Raw genomic sequence first — 19057 nt, forward strand, 5'->3', positions numbered from 1 at the left:
TTATCACTTTTTCTTATTTTTCATAACATAAAAGCAAATCTAAAGATTTGCTAATTCCATGAAAATTACTTTAAACAGACTGAATTCCCACAACACGGTGCGTCCGTTTTGTGAACTTGATGCACACATATTCAGAACACTTAGCGATTTCTTTTGATCCTAGGAAAAGCTTAGAAATATTCCGAATAAAATTATGGATATTTATTTTCAAATAGAAACTAATCATTGAACCCCGGAACCAGTTTACATTAGCAAACGGTAACGATGAAAATGGCTAGTTACATTAAATGAACTTTTTCCTGAGTTACATTAAATGTTTGTATCAGTATGATAAAACAATAATGTATACCATTGAGGGAGCAGGATTCCAGTTCCCCTCGAACAAGCCTATTTCCTTAGACAATAGGCTCGCTCTTGAGGAACTCAGTAGAGTCTTGTTTTGACTCCCTCAATTGTATTCTCTGATTGTATATTAGCATAACTAAATGCAATTTGTTTAAAAATTTGGCTGCCTAACCCGGGCGTTCCTGCTTCATTCCTGGAATATGGATGACATAAACAATTTTTTCCTACTTCACTCCAATTTTTTCAAAAGACAAAGATGTATTTTCAACATAATGTTACTGTATATACTATTAGGTTTTCTATGAAACGCGTTTCATCGGTTATTGTTTCTGAGTGTGTGGTCTCAACTGTTACAGCACATTAACTGGTTCAAAATACATATGCGTTTATAAATTGAATGCATCAGTCTCCAACTGTAAAATATCAAATTAACAATACATGTATCTACTGTAGAAAAAGCCGCAATTCGACCGGCAGGCCTTTCATTCCTTTGATTATTGTTATGTCACCCTGACCCAGCTATTAATAAGACTGTACAATTCCCTAAAGGAGCAAAGTGACATAAAATAATATTTTTTGGTAAATTCGTTGTGTTAACAATTACATACATAAATTCAAATAACAAATAAAAAATTATTAATGATAAAAATGTTTTGATCCAAATGTAGGTGTACTGTTCGTATATATTTATTATCATATTGTATGTCATAATTTGATAAATATGATCCTGCAAGCTTCTCTTAGGACCCAGACAGCTTTTGTTTGTATTCGTGACCGCGATATTGCCATGCAGTTGACCCAGACCACACTGGGCTTGAAGGAGGTTACCAGAGAACGTTCACCACCTGTCCTGCCGTATACAAACAACGCAGAGTGCGAAACCTGAAATTCCACTCATTGTTTTCATAATATGTATTTTACACATTGATGTCTTTAGAAATGTTGTGTAAATACATTTAACTATGTGAGAACGCACCGATTGTTAGCAGGAAGAGTAGCGCCGTATAAATGGACAATATTCATACATGTTTTAATCATTGTGTTTAGATTTTTTCCCGTATGAAGTATATTTTTCCTCTTTGAAGATGTATAAATTTCACGTCATCAGTGTTTACCTTGGGAACTTTAGTAATTGTAGTGTGTTACAAATCTACCCAAATAACACAAGAATGGAAGAGACTGTTCATCTTTGGATCTACGTTTAACAGTAAGTGAAATGTTTTCTTATCTTTGAAAAAAGTTTGCGCCATTCATGCTTATTACCTGTAATATACTTATGTCCGTAATTAATGAATACTGTTGAAGTTTAGATGGAAGAAATTCCTTAATAAATCAATATTTATTCATTCCTAAAAATAAACGTATATTAAATCTATATATTATTAGTATGTAAAGATCAGAAATAGATAAAGTTTTATGTATCTGCATAACTAATGTGTAATATTTTTATTTAATTTTTTTTTTATTTCTATGTAGTTTTATACTGCACGCTACTGACACTAGTATATGTAAAGGCTTATGATAAGTATGTGTATGCATGGGCACGTGTCCTTATTGAGTGTTGAATTCTTCTAATGATATGATCCGTTAAATATTGAGGTCAGAACTCTCATTATCCCATCCAATGAGATTCTTTTAATTTCCGATAGACACGCCCACTTACACACCATATATTTCATTCATATTTTTTATGCAAAGTGATATGCTTTTAAGAAGATTTAAGATAGGTTTCAATGACACATTTTTCATCAGTACATTTACTCGCCAAAGAAGAAAGTCATAAAAGGCACTGCATTCTGTATTACAAGGACTGTGTTTGCCGATGCTAGAGCCAGGGTACGCATAGAGAAGCATGGAAGTGTACGAGTTTAGCGTGGAGCCTGACCATTTGTCCAGGGTCAAACTTTACGACCACTTCAGTTTTCCGTACGCTTTTCCCGGAAACGTCAAGGATCACCTGAAGAAGATCGCCACTGCTCGGATCAGGGACACCGACGTACTGCTGTCCACCTACCCCAAGTCAGGTAGGTAGATTTACCTTTTTACACCCCCCTCCCCGGTTCCCCGGTCAGGTCATTTTTCTTACCTGTAGACCCTATAGAGTCAAGTCAGTTAGCTCTCCCGTTTCATAACTTAATTGTCATTCCATATCCACGAATCCTAAAATAAGTTGCGATACCTGTGTAACCCCCCCCCCCCCCCCCCCCCCCGCGCGGTAAGGTGACTTGTGCTACCCGAGTACTACATGTATAAGTAAAGTCATCAAGTCATCTGACTTACCGTGAGTGCCCAAGTCGACCTGATATAATCTGGTAACGGGGATAATTTTATAACAAGGTTATGTTCTATTCAAAAAGCGAAATAAAAAAATGAATTTGATATTTTGGGATTTGTTTTTGGAACACTTTTAATTAAATTAAACTGTTTAGTATTACCAGTATAAAGCTATACTTTTTTAAGTTCTCTGTGTTTTATTATTTGAAATACATTTAATATTTATATATATCAGGACTTCCGTAAAAAAACATTATTAATTTTTAACAAGGATATTAAAGGTTAAAAGAAAAATTCAGAAATGCATGCAAACAGTAATGGGACCCAGTATAGTGTCAGTGACTCTGTTTAATCAATCCAACGGCGGCCCGTGCGGTACGGACGTGCACTAGGTCTGGGGGTTGTGACACTGGCCACTGGCCGCTACAGCCACCGCTCCTGCAGGGGACACTAAGAGTTCACAGTGAACTGACCCCGCGGCCTGCCGGTGTATAGGTCAGCTACAAATAAATATTTTCTTCATTCCTGACGGGATTGGTCCTTCATAAGCAAGTAAACAAAAACAAGAGAAACACAACCCCGCGGGACGCCCCCTCCCCAGTCAATTATGATGAAATCGCTACAGGGGACAAACCTCAACTTACGACGCGGAATCACAATGGTAGTACAAGTAAGATTTCTACAGAAGCAGGTAGCAGTTTTATCATTGTCCTTTACTTGTCCCCACACCAAGCCTCCATGATAGTATTTCTCGCCTCTACATTGATGGATTTTATATGACATTACATAAAGCAATATTTATAACTATATATTTATGAGGAAAAAATGAATTCCTCTTACATAGTCCATTTTATGATATTTGGACTTGATAGCGAATATTGCACTATATTAGATACCAATTTCATAATCAAAATCATGCGCGAATCGGGGGAGGGGGGGGGGGTGTCCCGCTCCCCCTCCTCTTCTGAAAAAAAATCAAACTTTTTAAATTCATATAGTAAAATTACCAAACATTAATAGACATCGGGCCTCAATAGAATTATTCTTTGTAACCCATTTAAAAAAAAATAAATCAGGCTCCGCTCATATGATCAACGTGCAATCGTCCGTGAAGCATGCATTAGAGGTTATTTATCGTTTATTTAAAGTATTACGCAATTTGTTTGCTAATAATCCACGCGATGTCTGTATTACAAATGTAATTCTATTTTAATTGTCAATAAGTCAATGACTAAGGAACGAAAAATTAATCTTAATTGGCAGACTACTTAATATACTCCCACTTTTTACATTATACAGGATATATATTCACTTATATTAGAAATATATTGTACCTACAATGATACAGAATGTGTCTTGTTAACCGCTGTTAGATACCGGATATCACGCGTCATTGGCTTGAATAATGTATTGTATCTACACTGAAAAAATCATATTGTATCCTGTAAATTACTTTAAAATACCAGATATTTTGATATGTCTGTGTACTGCAAAAATATATTTGTTCACAATGATTATGTATTCACATGTCAGGCACGTAGCATCGTTTTTGAAAGTGGGGGTGGGGCAGACTCATCCAAAAAATCTTGACCAAAAAAAAAAAAAAAAAAAGGAAAAAGAATTCAAAATAATTACTTTCCAAAATCCTGAAAATCCTAATCCTTTGGGGGGGGGGGGGGGGGGGGGGTTACCTTTTCTCTTCAATTTCATTGTTTATTTCCTTATTTTCAATTCAAATTTTTAACATGGTCCCATAAAAGTGGGGGGGGGGGGACTCAATTCAGTTCATTTTTTTGTATGTAAATTTAAGAAAAATCTTTGCTGCACAAAAAAGTGGGGGGGGGGGGGGGCAGCCCCCCCCCCCTGCCCCCCTCGGATGCTACGTGCATCTACCTTCATGTATTTATACAATCCCTATAAACCATGTGGTTTTGAGCTAATGAACTATATTATACCTATCCCGTGATGCAGTGTCAATTATCTCTTTGATTATGTATTTACTATACTATACTGGTCATGAAACACGACCGCTTTTCTTACAAAACAAATCAAGTAAATACTTCGTTAAAGCAATCATTGTTACAGTACAATGTACCTACTAAAGTATTTTTCTTCTTTGACGATGTTTGAATTTTTTGTTATTACGGGGTCAACTTTATCACAGTTCAGTTCATTTATTCTCTCAAAACCATATCAAACATAGGGACATAAGGACAAATATACATATAACATTAAAATAAACATATAAATTGGATCAAAGGTACAGAAGTATAAACATGTATAATTATAAGTTGGGAAAAGTTATATAAGTTGAAACTCATGGAGGACAGACTACCTCGTATATCTTTGTTATACACATACACAATTTTCTCAACAATTTCAAAATACATGTTGTCATAAGGTAGGAAATTTAAGCACATTTGGTCTAGCCGAAAATGTTTTATGTATAAACTTTTTCCGGACTTGTGATATTGCATCACATTCTAAAATATAAAAAACCTTAAGTAAACTCGTTCAATATTATCAAGTTTTTCAAAACCCATATACTTCGCAACCATATAGAAATACAGGTACAACCATTTTATCAAAGAGTTCTAACTGACATGTAACTGGCAGATTAAATTGTGTAATTTTTTTAAGACACCATACATTGCCTTTTTGGCTTACATAAATGTTTTTTGGCTTTTAAAAAAGAGCCAGATCTTAAAAATATAATGCCAAGGTACTTAAATTCTTTAACAATTTCTAAAACTCTGTTGTTAAAATAAAAAAAACCCAACTCTTTTACACATAGGTCCTTTGGAAAAAATCAATACTTTTGTTTTATCTCTATTAACATTTAATTTCCACTCTTTACAATAAATTTCAAACTCATTCAGTGCGTACTGCAAATCATCGCCAGACTCCGCAAAGATAACAGTATCGTCTGCATATAGAACTACAAGCAGTTATATATATATACACACAAAATTCATTTTCTATTGATGTGAAAAGCTTTGCAGACCAGTAACATTTTTTTCAACAAGGCTACTTTCTAAGTCCTTGATGTACAATAAAAACAACAATGGTGATAAATTTTCTCCTTGGCGGACTCCAACATTACAAGAAAAAAAGTCGGATACCGTGCCCTTCATCTTGATGAGTGATTTTAAAATTCCTTTACGCAGAAACATTATTGGTAGATATTTCCCTGTACTATTATAATAACCTATAAAATATTTTTAACGTCAATTGCCTGTTATTATTACAGCTTGATTCGTGTTTTGTAATTATGTAATTCGTTTATATATTAAAAATGAGCAAAAATGTTATGTTATGATTAATGTATTAAAAAAAATAAAAGATTAGAAGGAAAACTGAATTATCAATTATTTTAATTTACCATATCTCTTTTATCACGTACAAAGATAATAAAAAAGGAATATATTAACAGCCACTACGTATTTCCTCCTCTATTTCTATAAAAATCGATTGTAATATTTGCATATATTAGGCTATATAGAAATTGACAAGACTGAAATCTTCACGATTTAGTAAAACGATTTTTCCACGTATAAATAAAACACATTCCTTAAACGGATGAAAACTGCTCTCAGCTGCTTTGAACTTTTTTCGAACCTAAAGACATTAATCTTATACTGTAGGTAAAGCTGTGCATAAAAATAAAGACCATGAGACAGTCACATGTGCATCCCACTCGTATTAATTATGGTAAACAGAAAAATTATGAATTCCTTACCACATAACTTTCAAGGTTGTATCAATTAATATCCATTGGGGCAAAAGGAAAAGTCATTGTTATAACCCAACGTTGTATTAGACATTTATGTACATATATGTATTGAAACTCTTATAAATCAACAAAAGATACAAATGATTACTTGCCTTTGTATAGTCATATTTGAGATAGAACATTTTCAATATTTCTATCAATTACAGCTGGAAATCTTCATAATTTACAATAAATCATATGATAACAAGTGCTGTGTCGAACCTACATATGCGATATGATTTCACCTTACAACACACCGCAATGAAAAAAAACACGATTTGACAATACTGCAGTTATGTATATTGATTTCTATTTGCGTATGTACTACATGTATTTTATAGCAATTCAAATAATTTTACCTTCATACCTTGTTGAATTAATTTATAGCAAACTATATCAATTCAATTTACACAATCAAATGCTTTCTGATAGCTATTTAAACTTTCTTTCATCTTTCAATATGATATTGTAAGTCAATGTAGACCCAAAATGGAATGAGCTGTATTGGCGTATAATTTGAAACCAGTTTGTGCATCATTATAATAATGTTGATGTTATCCTAACGATATCGTGTTTATCTATTACCCAAATACTAGTTGAAACTTTGGCCAAATACCTTTAAAAAAATTATAATATAATACCTTGTCATTAGAGTTCATTTTTGTCAAGACTTACATGTAGTTTGGACAACACCGCCGTTTAGCTTTCTTTGGAATAAAAAAAGTTTTTGAAAAGATTTAAAAAAAAAACCCCCACAATTCTTTATAAGTTAAACCATTTATCTTACTAATACTTTCTTGCTTACACTTTACCATATAATGAGAACATTAGGAGAGGGCCAGAACAGGCTATGCCTGCTGCCCAATCCCATTTAATATGTTATGCTGAATAAGATATTGTTAAAATTAATAAAAATAAAGTAAACATGGTAATGTGATATAACTGACACACACAAAGCCTTTTATAGTTAAAACCAAAAGCGAAATTAACAAATACAAAATAAATCTTTAAAAAAAAAATGTTATGAAAATTAGCTGCAGGTCTGTAGCTCCCGGTCTGAAAAAGTCGGATGGACGACAATGGAGCTACAGTGCCGCCCATTGAAAAAAAAATGTATATTTTTTGCGCACAAAAACGTGCACTAGTTTTGGACTGATTAACCTTATTTATACGCAAATTCCAGGTCGTCCATCCGAATTTTTTTTCAGACCGGGAGCTAAAGACCTGCAGCTATTTGAAAATGTGATTTATTGCTTCACTTCATGAGCTCTATTGAGTTTTTAGAAATTCACGCGACGAAAACAAAAACACATGAGAATGACGTCATTTCTCACCTGACAAGACAGCCCAAGCAGCCCCGGCCGTTGTGAATCCCGGGGGTCGGGAGCACTGTGCGCCTACAGCCCTCGTGTAGATCGTGTCGTTAAAAGTCTTTTCAAGGCTTTGATTGTCTTGTTCTTTCATATCTAGGAATAAGTTAGTGCGTCTTTATATATAAATACAACGCACATCTTCGTCGACTTCCTGTAAAAATAAAACTTAATAAAATGATTTATTTTGATTTTTGATTTAATCTTACTTTTGTGAAATTTATTGATAAGGTACATTTCACGTAACTTCTTTTTACGTGTTTATATAACACTGAATAAGCAGCAGTCGCTGTACACTGTGTATCAATCGCTAAAGTCGCCTGATTATGATTATTTTAAAATCATTTCCATGAAATGATAATAAATGTGTTTTAAAACGTACTACCAGTAAGAAAAATATCACAACCTTTTAAAATGAAGGCAAAACTGCCTGGTTTTTTTAGGCCTTTATTATTCTGTTATGAAATTTATTTTTATCTGGAAAGAAGCTCTTTTCAGGAAAGCAATGATTTGTAAACTAACACAACTTACTAGAACAAAATAAAATGATAGTCCAATTTTATTATTATTTTAAGCATTTCTTTGCATTGAATGCTTTACCACAAAAATGTCACATTACATTTCGTGGGTAAACACTGTAATAAAACTATTTTAAATTCCTAGTGCTAAACGTGTACTTTAAAACTAACCATGCATATCGAACATGTACTTTTGAAATAGAAAACAACAAAATAAAATGCAAAACAATTAAAACGTAAATGTTACACAAACAAAATGTTGTATTTTTTTGGCGGATAAAATGCGCGGGTAATCGATTGTCTTTTTCCCTATATCCTACAGATTATGTGATTATGAAGAGGCCCAGCAAACTGCTTAATCCTATTTCTACTACATGATGTATTTATCAAATGTTTAGATTTGATACTATGCGGGCAAAATTAGTGTACATCAACATGGTGTCACATAGCAAGTGGTTTATGTCCTCTGTATATTTGTTGGAAGTTAAAAGAAAATGGGCGAATGAAATGCAACAGACGCCTTTTAAATCATTTCCATTTATGGTAGGTCTGACACTACATGTGCCAAAGTGGACGCTGACATATTTGAAGGCGTTAACCACAGACGTAATGTACGCTACTAACTACATTTCCGGAATAGGCCAGCGGTCTACACGGCTCGTATGATAAAATTCCTTAAGGATAGAGAAATATCCGTTTCCTTGTGTGTTTTTTTAAAAAACCTAAACGCGAAGGGGCACAACGGAACGCTAAAATCAACGTAGCTCTGAGAGATGCGTGTACAATATTTTATTGAGTCCGAAAACTTCTGGCCTAAAGGGATCTCCTGCAGACCCTGGCGTAGCAACAAACAGTGGCAGGACAGAATTGCGCGTTCGGACGATGCCGAACCTGTCAACGAAGACAAGGGTTGATTAAAGAACATTTTTAAGTCTGTTTTTCTGTGTATTTTATCAACTGTTTTACCCATGTCTCATAACCCCAGCATCTTCGCACGGAATGTAAGAGGGACTATGTTCTCTTCATTATGTTTGCCAAATATGCTTGAATATATTAAATGTGATATTGCTATAGTGTCTGAGCATAATCTTAAGTACATCAATGTTTCATATTTGGACTCCGTCTACCCTGACTATCTTAGTTGTAGAACCTAATGGTACCAACACATCTATACAGTGCTTATGCTATTTGGACTCCGTCTACCCTGACTATATTAGTTGTAGAACCTACTGGTACCAACACATCTATACAGTGCTTATGCTATTTGGGTAAAGAGGGCATTGCTATTATGTTAAAAAGGAGCTTGAACTGTCTATATGTTTGTAAATAAAATTAGATTCTACTCGCATCATCGGAATAGAACTCAGACAGTCATGTGACCGATCTGTGTTCATTTTTGGGACTTTTCCCCCTCTGATAATATTATTTAGCCATTTGTATCAGAACTGAATATTGGGGGTGATTTTAACGCTAGCTTTTATGAAGAGGACCTTCAACGTACAAAATTGTACAAATCAAAATTGTGACATTGAAATTTTTTTTCTGATCTTCATTTTATGTTAAATGACGCTGCATCCACAACAAATCCAATTTCAAAATATAAACTATACTTGAAAACCGAACAGACACTAGAAGTTAAGCATTTCCACGATTTCAAACGTCAGTACGTCAAAAACGCAGAATGTGGATAAGCGAAGGACGGCCCCGTGGAATGTGTCATGAACCGTATAAAAACTACCAGCGTGCTTGAACAGATTTTAGGAATTAATTTCAATCTGCACACGACTAATTCATGACCAAAGTCTTCAAGGACATGGACGAAGCTTCTGAATGCAACGTTAGACTCTTCTGGAAGTTGATCAAGCGCCAGGTAGAGATATAATTCGCTGGTGACACATTTACATATTCTAGTGATATTGCTAACGCATTTGCACAACATTTTAAAGATGTTTACAACCCCAAGAACAACGACTCATTCAACCCTATTTCCCCCAATCTGTTGAAACATCGTACAAATCCTTAAAAACCGAAATGATGCTAAGTAACTGTTTTCAGGAGGTGACATCAGTATGGACGAAATATTCACACTTAATTGAGATCTGCAACGCAGAAAAGCTCCTGGATTTTTTAAAATCCAAAATGAACACATCATTTAGGGCGTCTAAGAACTAAAACTCTGTCTCCTTCATTTATTTAACTCTACTATATCAAAATTGGCAAGATCCAAGATTCTTAGAAAAAAGGACATTATTGTTCCCATACACAAAGGAAGCAACAAACCAAAGAAATCATCAGACAGCTATAAACCGATAGCTTTACTCCCTTGTCTTTTAAAACTGTTTAGAAAGAATTTGCTTACTAGAATCCAAACCCATGTTCTATCCTCAACCGACTTTTCTAACACTTAACAACAGCGATTTCAACCCAAACTCGGCTGTCTCACTGCCTGTTTTAACCTAAAACAAACTGTTTTTCACAACGGTATACGTTGCATTTCGCGATACTCAAAAGGCATTTGATACTGTCCGGGAGCACCATGACGGTCTTATGTACAAGCTTCATCGTCTTGGACGGTTATGGATTAGAATTGACGACCGCCATACTGGTACATCATGTTCTGTCGTGGTAAACTACACCAACTCTGTTTGGTTCCCAGTCTCATGGGGAGTTCGCCAAGGAGGTAAACTCTTAACTTCTCTCTACCTTGTGTCGTCAATGTCCTGCTCTAAGAAATCCAAAGTCAATGTTCAAGTACGCGAATCTACAACATCGTAAACTCCAACCCTACACCTGCAGACGATATATCATGCATCGCTTTGACTCATGTAGCCATCCAAATCATCTTTACTACCGCCTTATGGGTACTCAACAATTTGGAGATACAAATTCAATGAAAATAATCCAAGCGTTCCTGGATTCTCCTCTTTATCAATGCGAAACATATCAAATCCCTTAATGACTTTTTGGAAATGAACCTATCGTGTTATCGAAATCATACAATCCCTCAGGAATTCTCCTGCAATTTGTCCAATATCAAAAAATTCGAAAAGACAATCGTATTTCGGTATCAAAATACAGGAACATCTCAATCCCGACACTATATCTCGACTATATAAAAAAGTTGTCACTCTATCTATTCTATACGGATGCGAACTCTGGTGTGACCTACAGCAACGAGATCTCCAAGCACTCAGCACGCTCCAACACTTCATTTGCAAAACCGTTATGGACCTCCACAGACTACAAGATCCGACATTTGTGAATCTCTCTTCGAACTTCTTCCCATATCATCCGAAAAAGAAAAACTGCTCTACTTCGATCGGTTACGTGATCTTGATACTAAAACCCTTACCATACAGATATTTCTACATCGGCTGCTTTCCTACGTACAGTCCCCCAAAAGCAAATAACTTTGCTCTATTCACGACATCATTACTCTCATGCTTAAGTACAATCTCCTTCCCCATCTCACACCTTCAAGCTGGCAACTTTTCCCCGAAACTTCTTAGGATCTTCCACATTGACCAGAGACGCCAGCGAATGCTTTTTTACCAAGATTTTTACGTTTTCAGTAAAATAAACGCAAGTAGGCCACCTTCTGCTATCAAGAAAATCCCATCCAATATTTTCAAAATAAAACTTAATAAATTTAATGTTGAATTATTCGTGTGTAGCAACCACCTTAGCGACGTCTTTGATCACATCTCTAACGCTTGTCCAGGGATGGCTGCATTCCGAGAAGCTTAGTGGGTTACAGTCATCGAAGACTTTGACATCTGTCTTAGTGCTGAACTCAGTGGTCTCTCTCCATGTGACATCTACCTTTTTCTGCTCGGGCCGATGCTTATCTTAAACGTTACAGCTAACTTTGATTTACGCACCTTGCCCATCCTCAACTTCCGCTTCCTGAGGGACACTGCAGCATGGTATAACAGATACCTGCGTTCTATTCAAAACACCATGTAAAAATACCCGTACAATAGTCAAGAAATTTGCTACACTGCGCACGTTGTTATAGCTGTACGTTATATCAATGTATCCTCAAATGGAGACACCTATAAATGTATATATGTTTTTGTTTGATTCCCCCCTCTCTTTTCTTTGGGCCCCTTTTCCCTTCTCCATTTATTGTAATTTTTCATCTGCCAAGTAACGATAGGGTAATATAGCTTTTGTGTATTGATGTTTATATTTTTTCGTTGTAAAATTTCATACTACAATCTTCTATGTGGGAAATAAATAAAGAATGAATGAATGTCAACGAGTATACAGATTATGACCATTACAACATTAAAAACAAGACAACACAACAAAATAGTATTTCATAAAAACAGCACAAGAGTCTATCTAACGTTACATGACTTGTTTTAAAAATAAAATCAAACAAAATCATCTTGGAAGATTCTGCAAGGTATCACTATATACGTGCCTTGGTTGTTGTGTTATCGACAATACAGCCATGTAAAAGACTTTAAGTTTGGCAATATTTTGCTTGCAGGGACGCACTGGGTCCGGGAAATCGTGTCCATGTTGCTCCGAGGGAAAGCCGAGTACTCTGGCGATCCCCTACACTCTATCGACTTCTACGACTCCAGTTACATAGAAAAACTACAATCCCCAAGAATTCTACAGGTTTGATAGAAAAACTACAGGTGTCATACTTACATCTCATCTGAAGACGCAAAAGGTATTTTAGTTTTGTTGAAGATTTGACTCGATTTTTCTTAACTTGCAGTCGCACCTACCGTTTCGCTACCTTCCGAACGAGATCAAACGACAAGGGCGGATAATTCACGTGTCGAGGAATCCGAAGGACACGGCGGTGTCACTTTACTGCATGCTGAAGAAACTCACCTACATGTCCGGTAGTTTCTCGGGATCCTTCCATGCCCTATTACAATGTATATTCTACAGCGACAAATGTAAGCTTTTCCATTTGCGATTAAATATTTTTGAAAAATTGAAATTGGATTTTTTTAAAAAGAGAAACACTCCAGTCGTCTGATTTATAAAGAAAATTTATTTTTTAGTTTCGTATGGAAATTGGTTCGACTTTGTCAAAGAGTGGGATAAAGTTATGCGCCAAGAAAACAGAGGTTGTAAAATACTTCACTTGGAGTTTGAGGAAATGAAAAAGGTAACTTCAATCCCAAGAAGGTGTTGTAATACACAAACTCCCTGCAAGGAAAGGAAATAAATCAATAACATAATTGAAGAAAAAAGAAAAGTATAAAGTAAATAATTTCATCGACAATGGATTAAAATGGAACAACGACTGCATGTAATTCTAGAGAATAAAAAATAATCGGGTGGATTTTTCAAGTGTTACAATTTGAAACTAAAATTAACTTTAACACACAAATTGAAATTCATGAGTTGGGTGTGACATCCTTTTAACATAAATTGAGACTTAAAAGAGCAACATAAGCAATATTAAGACTTTTAAAGCGCTTTCATGAAGCAGACTTATCGGCTTTGCGTAGAATTCTGTACAGTCGTTGATCTTTGTTAATTCTCGACTTCTGCTTAGAACTCGGTGAAGAACACTTGCACTAGCCTCTAAAATACCACATCTACAGACATCTCAACCTGTCGATGAACTCATGTTTACAACTCCCCGATTTAAATTACTTACTTTTGCAAAGGTTTTGTACCAAGCTTCCGGGGTTATGTGCATAAATGTTTATTTTACATTTCATTATTTAGGACTTAAAATCCAACGTGAGAAAGGTAGCGGACTTTTTGAGCGTCGACTGCGATGAAGAATTTATTAATATGGTAGCTGAGAAGTGTACTTTTAAAAACATGAAAAATGGCAAAGAGGCAAATCCCCAACCTTACTGGAAAGACTGCACCTTTGATGGAAGGATGCCCATATTCAGGAGAGGTACGGCAACAGGTTTAATATTTAGCTAAAATTAGTTAAATATATGATACTCAAGTATGTACCTCAACAAAATTTCCCTAATAAATAGTAGACTGAAAGCTGTTTTACAATCAATTTAAACTGTTATACGGATATTTTCCAAGAAAGCAAAATCTGCGTCATATCCTTTTTTTTAAAACGATGAAAGTTTCAAAGAAGTCTCTGATCACATCCAATGCAACACTAAGTAGATAATGAATACCTATGTCTATTACCTGCGCAGGTGATGTGGGTGACTGGAGGTCCTGGTTCTCCGACAAAGAGAACGACAGGTTCGACAAGGAGTACGCTCGCCAGATGAAGGACCAACAGATTAGCTTCCGCTATTACATTTGACGGACGAGCTTCCGGTATTTCATTTGACCCCCCTCCCCTGGTCACACTAGTTGACTATATTTGACTATATTAATTATTGTTTGCAGAAGACTTCCTGAATTCTGTTCAGAAGTAGAAATTTTATTTTGTTTGACGGTAGAGCTTCTGGAATTCTATCTGACTTTCAAAATACTGCAGTCTGTTTCTAGCAGGTTTACAGGTCTATTGTGTTAAATGAAGATTTGTCAGACTAGGTCACTATTATATGTACCTTGTGAATTGTAATTTATTTATGTATATCAATTACCGAATATACATGTATATTTTTTAACATTTTCTAAAAACTGTTTGTAACCTTTTCAAACTGGGAGTGGCCTGTACTTCAGGAGGAGGCATTGTTTGGGTTTTGAATAGACTTCATATTTATTATAGAAACCCTTTTCCTAACATCTGTTCTGTCCAAATCTAATCATTCATACCTCGGTTTAATTTCCTTTGATGTTAATGTAAATCATCAATGTTAATTAAATCCAGTTGAATAAGAATGACTCCGGTGACAGATTCCGTAATGATATGGTTATATTTGCGTTGAGCCCTCCGCACTAGGTGTTGTGATCTAAAGTCTTCAGTGGATTGTTGTTACTCTGAATAAATATTTTTTTTTTTTAGCATTTACCTTAAATCTACGTAGAAAACGATTTTTTTAACCTTGCAATTACTATTAATTACTTGATTTATGAGGTAAAATACGTCAATTTCCTGACAGAAATACAATATTACATCACAGAGTAACACCTTTTGATTATATTTCATCTCTATGAAAGCTAATGTTTTGTCCAGTCGCGTATATTCACTGCGAAAGATTATAAACATGATCATGTTTCATATTGTTATACATGCACACACTTATCATAACAGAGATATGGACATCTAGACAATCAAATGCATTCATGAAGATTTGTTATGTTGATTTGTTGAATAGATTTTATTACATGTACTGCGTTACTTTATAGTGACCTTATTAAATGTTATTGGTTATTTGTGACGGTAATATGAGATTTTGTGCAATATTAAATAAATCGAGAATATTTTTCTCTGTGACTTTTTTTTAGATTGATATATGTTATATCAGGAACTATTTTTCATAATCATCAAAATATCAATAGCCGAAAGTTTACTGCATGCCCCAGTATTCATGGAATCGTGAGATTTTGATTGTTTACGAAAAAAGTTTTGGATTTCTTGGATTTCTTGGTCAAGTGCATTGTAATAGTAAAGTCATACCTTTTCAAATTTGGGTGGCGATAAAGCACCATGAGAATAGGGAAACCACGCCCCCTTTTTAATAATAAAAAAATAAAATCTGGTTGAACAATTTGCAAAAATGTTTTTTAAAAGCAGAGTTTGGATCATTGTCTTCTGATCAATCAAAAAGGTTTAAACGAGTTTGACATCTAATCCAAAGACTGGTACGTATATTTATAATTTGCTAAATATAAGGTTTCACATATTTTTAGTGCAGAAACCATCAGAAATTTTACTCTGGTATTGAAAATTATAATAAATATTCCAGAGAGAGAGAGAGAGAGAGAGAGAGAGAGATGGAGAAGTTTATACTTACCACAGGCAGCTAGCAAGTTGTAGGAATAAATTAGACGATTGTTTATATCTAGATATGACAAAAATACGACTTGCGTTTGCCTCCTTGAAATCTTTCAAGACAGCTTTCTGTAAAACAAACCGTGAATAGAAGATCCATGTAAGTAATCATTGAGAGATGAAATGCTTTTGTTCTTTGCTTCTTAACGTAAAGTTATATTTTCTTCGAAAGATTAAAAATATCGATGAGGACCCGGAAAATAACTACGAATGTGACAATGTTCTTCAAGCTACTTCAGTCGTATTATTGAGTCTGAGTTTTTTGTTTTCTGTCAACTCACACGAGGTGAAACAAACTTACGGAGATATAAAAAGGAAAAATGTTTAATTCTTTTGGCATTCAACCTAATAAAAGAGAGGAAAAATATTAAGATATTTTTTATTCTATCCAAAAAATATTGTTTTATATAAGACATCATTCTAGATCAGATTATCACAAGACCCCAACCGTCATACATCAACTAAAAGATTCACCGAATGCAGTATACTATCCAGCAGGACCTTCCAATGTGAAATATCGACCAGAGAAACCTTCAGTGTCAAAAATCGACCAGCAAAGCATTCAGTGTCAGATATCGACCAGAAAAGCCTACAGAGTCAGATATCGACCAGAGAAACCTACAGGCTCAGATATCGACCATAGAAGCCTACAGTGTCAGATATCGACCAGAGAAGCCTTCAGTGTCAGATATCGACCAGAGAAGCCTTCAGTGTCAGATATCAAACTCCCCGCAAGCGGCCTCCCGAAAGGAATAGATCAGTAACATAATTTAAGAAAAAAGAAAAGTAAAAAGTAAATAATTTCATCGACAATTGATTAAACTGAAATGAAGACTACCTGTAATTATAGTGAATAAAAAAATAATCGGGTGGAAATTTGAAACTAAAATGAACTTTAACACAAATTGAAATTCATGAGCTGGGTGCGACTTCCTTTTAACATAAACTGAGATTTAAAAGAGCAACATAAGCAATATTAAGACTTTTAAAGCTCTTTCGTGAAGCAGACCTATCGGCTTTGCGTAGAATTCTGTACAGTCGTTGATCTTTGTTAATTCTCGACTTCTGCTTAGAACTCGGTGAAGAACACTTGCACTAGCCTCTAAAATACCACATCTACAGACATCTCAACCTGTCGATGAACTCATGTTTACAACTCCCCGATCTAAATTACTTACTTTTGCAAAGGTTTTGTACCAAGCTTCCGGGGTTATGTGCATTATTGGTTTTTTTTTTTACATTTCATTATTTAGGACTTAAAATCCAACGTGAGAAAGGTAGCGGACTTTTTGAGCGTCGACTGCGATGAAGAATTTATTAATATGGTAGCAGAAAAGTGTACTTTTAAAAACATGAAAAATGGCAAAGAGGCAAATCCCCAACCTTACTGGAAAGACTGCACCTTTGATGGAAGGATGCCCATATTCAGGAGAGGTACGGCAACAGGTTTAATATTTAGCTAAAATTAGTTAAATATATGATACTCAAGTATGTACCTCAACAAAATTTCCCTAATAAATAGTAGACTGAAAGCTGTTTTACAATCAATTTAAACTGTTATACGGATATTTTCCAAGAAAGCAAAATCTGCGTCATATCCTTTTTTTTAAAACGATGAAAGTTTCAAAGAAGTCTCTGATCACATCCAATGCAACACTAAGTAGATAATGAATACCTATGTCTATTACCTGCGCAGGTGATGTGGGTGACTGGAGGTCCTGGTTCTCCGACAAAGAGAACGACAGGTTCGACAAGGAGTACGCTCGCCAGATGAAGGACCAACAGATTAGCTTCCGCTATTACATTTGACGGACGAGCTTCCGGTATTTCATTTGACCCCCCTCCCCTGGTCACACTAGTTGACTTTATTTGACTATATTAATTATTGTTTGCAGAAGACTTCCTGAATTCTGTTCAGAAGTAGAAATTTTATTTTGTTTGACGGTAGAGCTTCTGGAATTCTATCTGACTTTCAAAATACTGCAGTCTGTTTCTAGCAGGTTTACAGGTCTATTGTGTTAAATGAAGATTTGTCAGACTAGGTCACTATTATATGTACCTTGTTAATTGTAATTTATTTATGTATATCAATTACCGAATATACATGTATATTTTTTTGACATTTTCTAAAAACTGTTTGTAACCTTTTCAAACTTGGAGTGGCCTGTACTTCAGGAGGAGGCATTGTTTTGGTTTTGAATAGACTTCATATTTATTATAGAAACCCTTTTCCTAACATCTGTTCTGTCCAAATCTAATCATTCATACCTCGGTTTAATTTCCTTTGATGTTAATGTAAATCATCAATGTTAATTAAATCCAGTTGAATAAGAATGACTCCGGTGACAGATTCCGTAATGATATGGTTATATTTGCGTTGAGCCCTCCGCACTAGGTGTTGTGATCTAAAGTCTTCAGTGGATTGTTGTTACTCTGAATAAATATTTTTTTTTTAGCATTTACCTTAAATCTACGTAGAAAACGATTTTTTTAACCTTTCAATTACTATTAATTACTTGATTTATGAGGTAAAATACGTCAATTTCCTGACAGAAATACAATATTACATCACAGAGTAACACCTTTTGATTATATTTCATCTCTATGAAAGCTAATGTTTTGTCCAGTCGCGTATATTCACTGCGAAAGATTATAAACATGATCATGTTTCATATTGTTATACATGCACACACTTATCATAACAGAGAGATGGACAACTAGACAATCAAATGCATTCATGAAGATTTGTTATGTGGATTTGTTGAATAGATTTTATTACATGTACTGCGTTACTTTATAGTGACCTTATTAAATGTTATTGGTTATTTGTGACGGTAATATGAGATTTTGTGCAATATTAAATAAATCGAGAATATTT

General features: G+C 34.8%; 1 protein-coding gene and 2 long non-coding RNA genes across 4 annotated transcripts; 2 read left to right on the forward strand and 1 right to left on the reverse strand.

Moving 5' to 3' along the window:
• The first annotated feature begins 1155 nt into the window (after window positions 1-1155).
• Window positions 1156-15614, forward strand: LOC105342592 (sulfotransferase 1 family member D1). 2 transcript variants are annotated; one of them, XM_066088508.1, is made up of 7 exons: window positions 1156-1552; window positions 2154-2369; window positions 12778-12911; window positions 13015-13201; window positions 13310-13416; window positions 13986-14166; window positions 14429-15614. In XM_066088508.1, the coding sequence occupies exons 2-7, from the start codon at window positions 2198-2200 to the stop codon at window positions 14539-14541; spliced, it is 894 nt and encodes a 297-aa protein (XP_065944580.1). In that variant the 5' UTR covers window positions 1156-1552; window positions 2154-2197; the 3' UTR covers window positions 14542-15614. The 2 variants fall into 2 exon arrangements, with proteins under 2 accessions (XP_065944580.1, XP_065944579.1); XM_066088507.1 differs by lacking the exon at window positions 1156-1552 and having other exon boundaries at window positions 2076-2369.
• On the reverse strand, window positions 15071-16248 carry LOC136276464 (uncharacterized). The gene is made up of 3 exons (XR_010714907.1): window positions 16142-16248; window positions 15805-15858; window positions 15071-15164 (listed from the first exon to the last, which is right to left on the reverse strand). It is a non-coding gene; the product is annotated as an uncharacterized lncRNA (long non-coding RNA).
• A 1050-nt stretch (window positions 16249-17298) lies between these two features.
• LOC136276563 (uncharacterized) lies at window positions 17299-19057 on the forward strand. Its single transcript, XR_010715078.1, has 2 exons — window positions 17299-17613; window positions 17876-19057. It is a non-coding gene; the product is annotated as an uncharacterized lncRNA (long non-coding RNA).

Source organism: Magallana gigas, chromosome 6 (assembly GCF_963853765.1).
Source record: "Magallana gigas chromosome 6, xbMagGiga1.1, whole genome shotgun sequence".
NCBI classification, from domain to species: domain Eukaryota; kingdom Metazoa; phylum Mollusca; class Bivalvia; order Ostreida; family Ostreidae; genus Magallana; species Magallana gigas.

Excerpts from the sequence above, each read along its gene's own strand:
- LOC105342592 (XM_066088508.1), top strand. The coding sequence starts at position 2,198 with ATGGAAGTGTACGAGTTTAGCGTGGAGCCTGACCATTTGTCCAGGGTC. Across the intron at positions 2,370-12,777 it reads GTCCACCTACCCCAAGTCAG|GGACGCACTGGGTCCGGGAA; the intron begins GTAGGTAGATTT and ends TTTTGCTTGCAG. Across the intron at positions 14,167-14,428 it reads GATGCCCATATTCAGGAGAG|GTGATGTGGGTGACTGGAGG; the intron begins GTACGGCAACAG and ends TTACCTGCGCAG.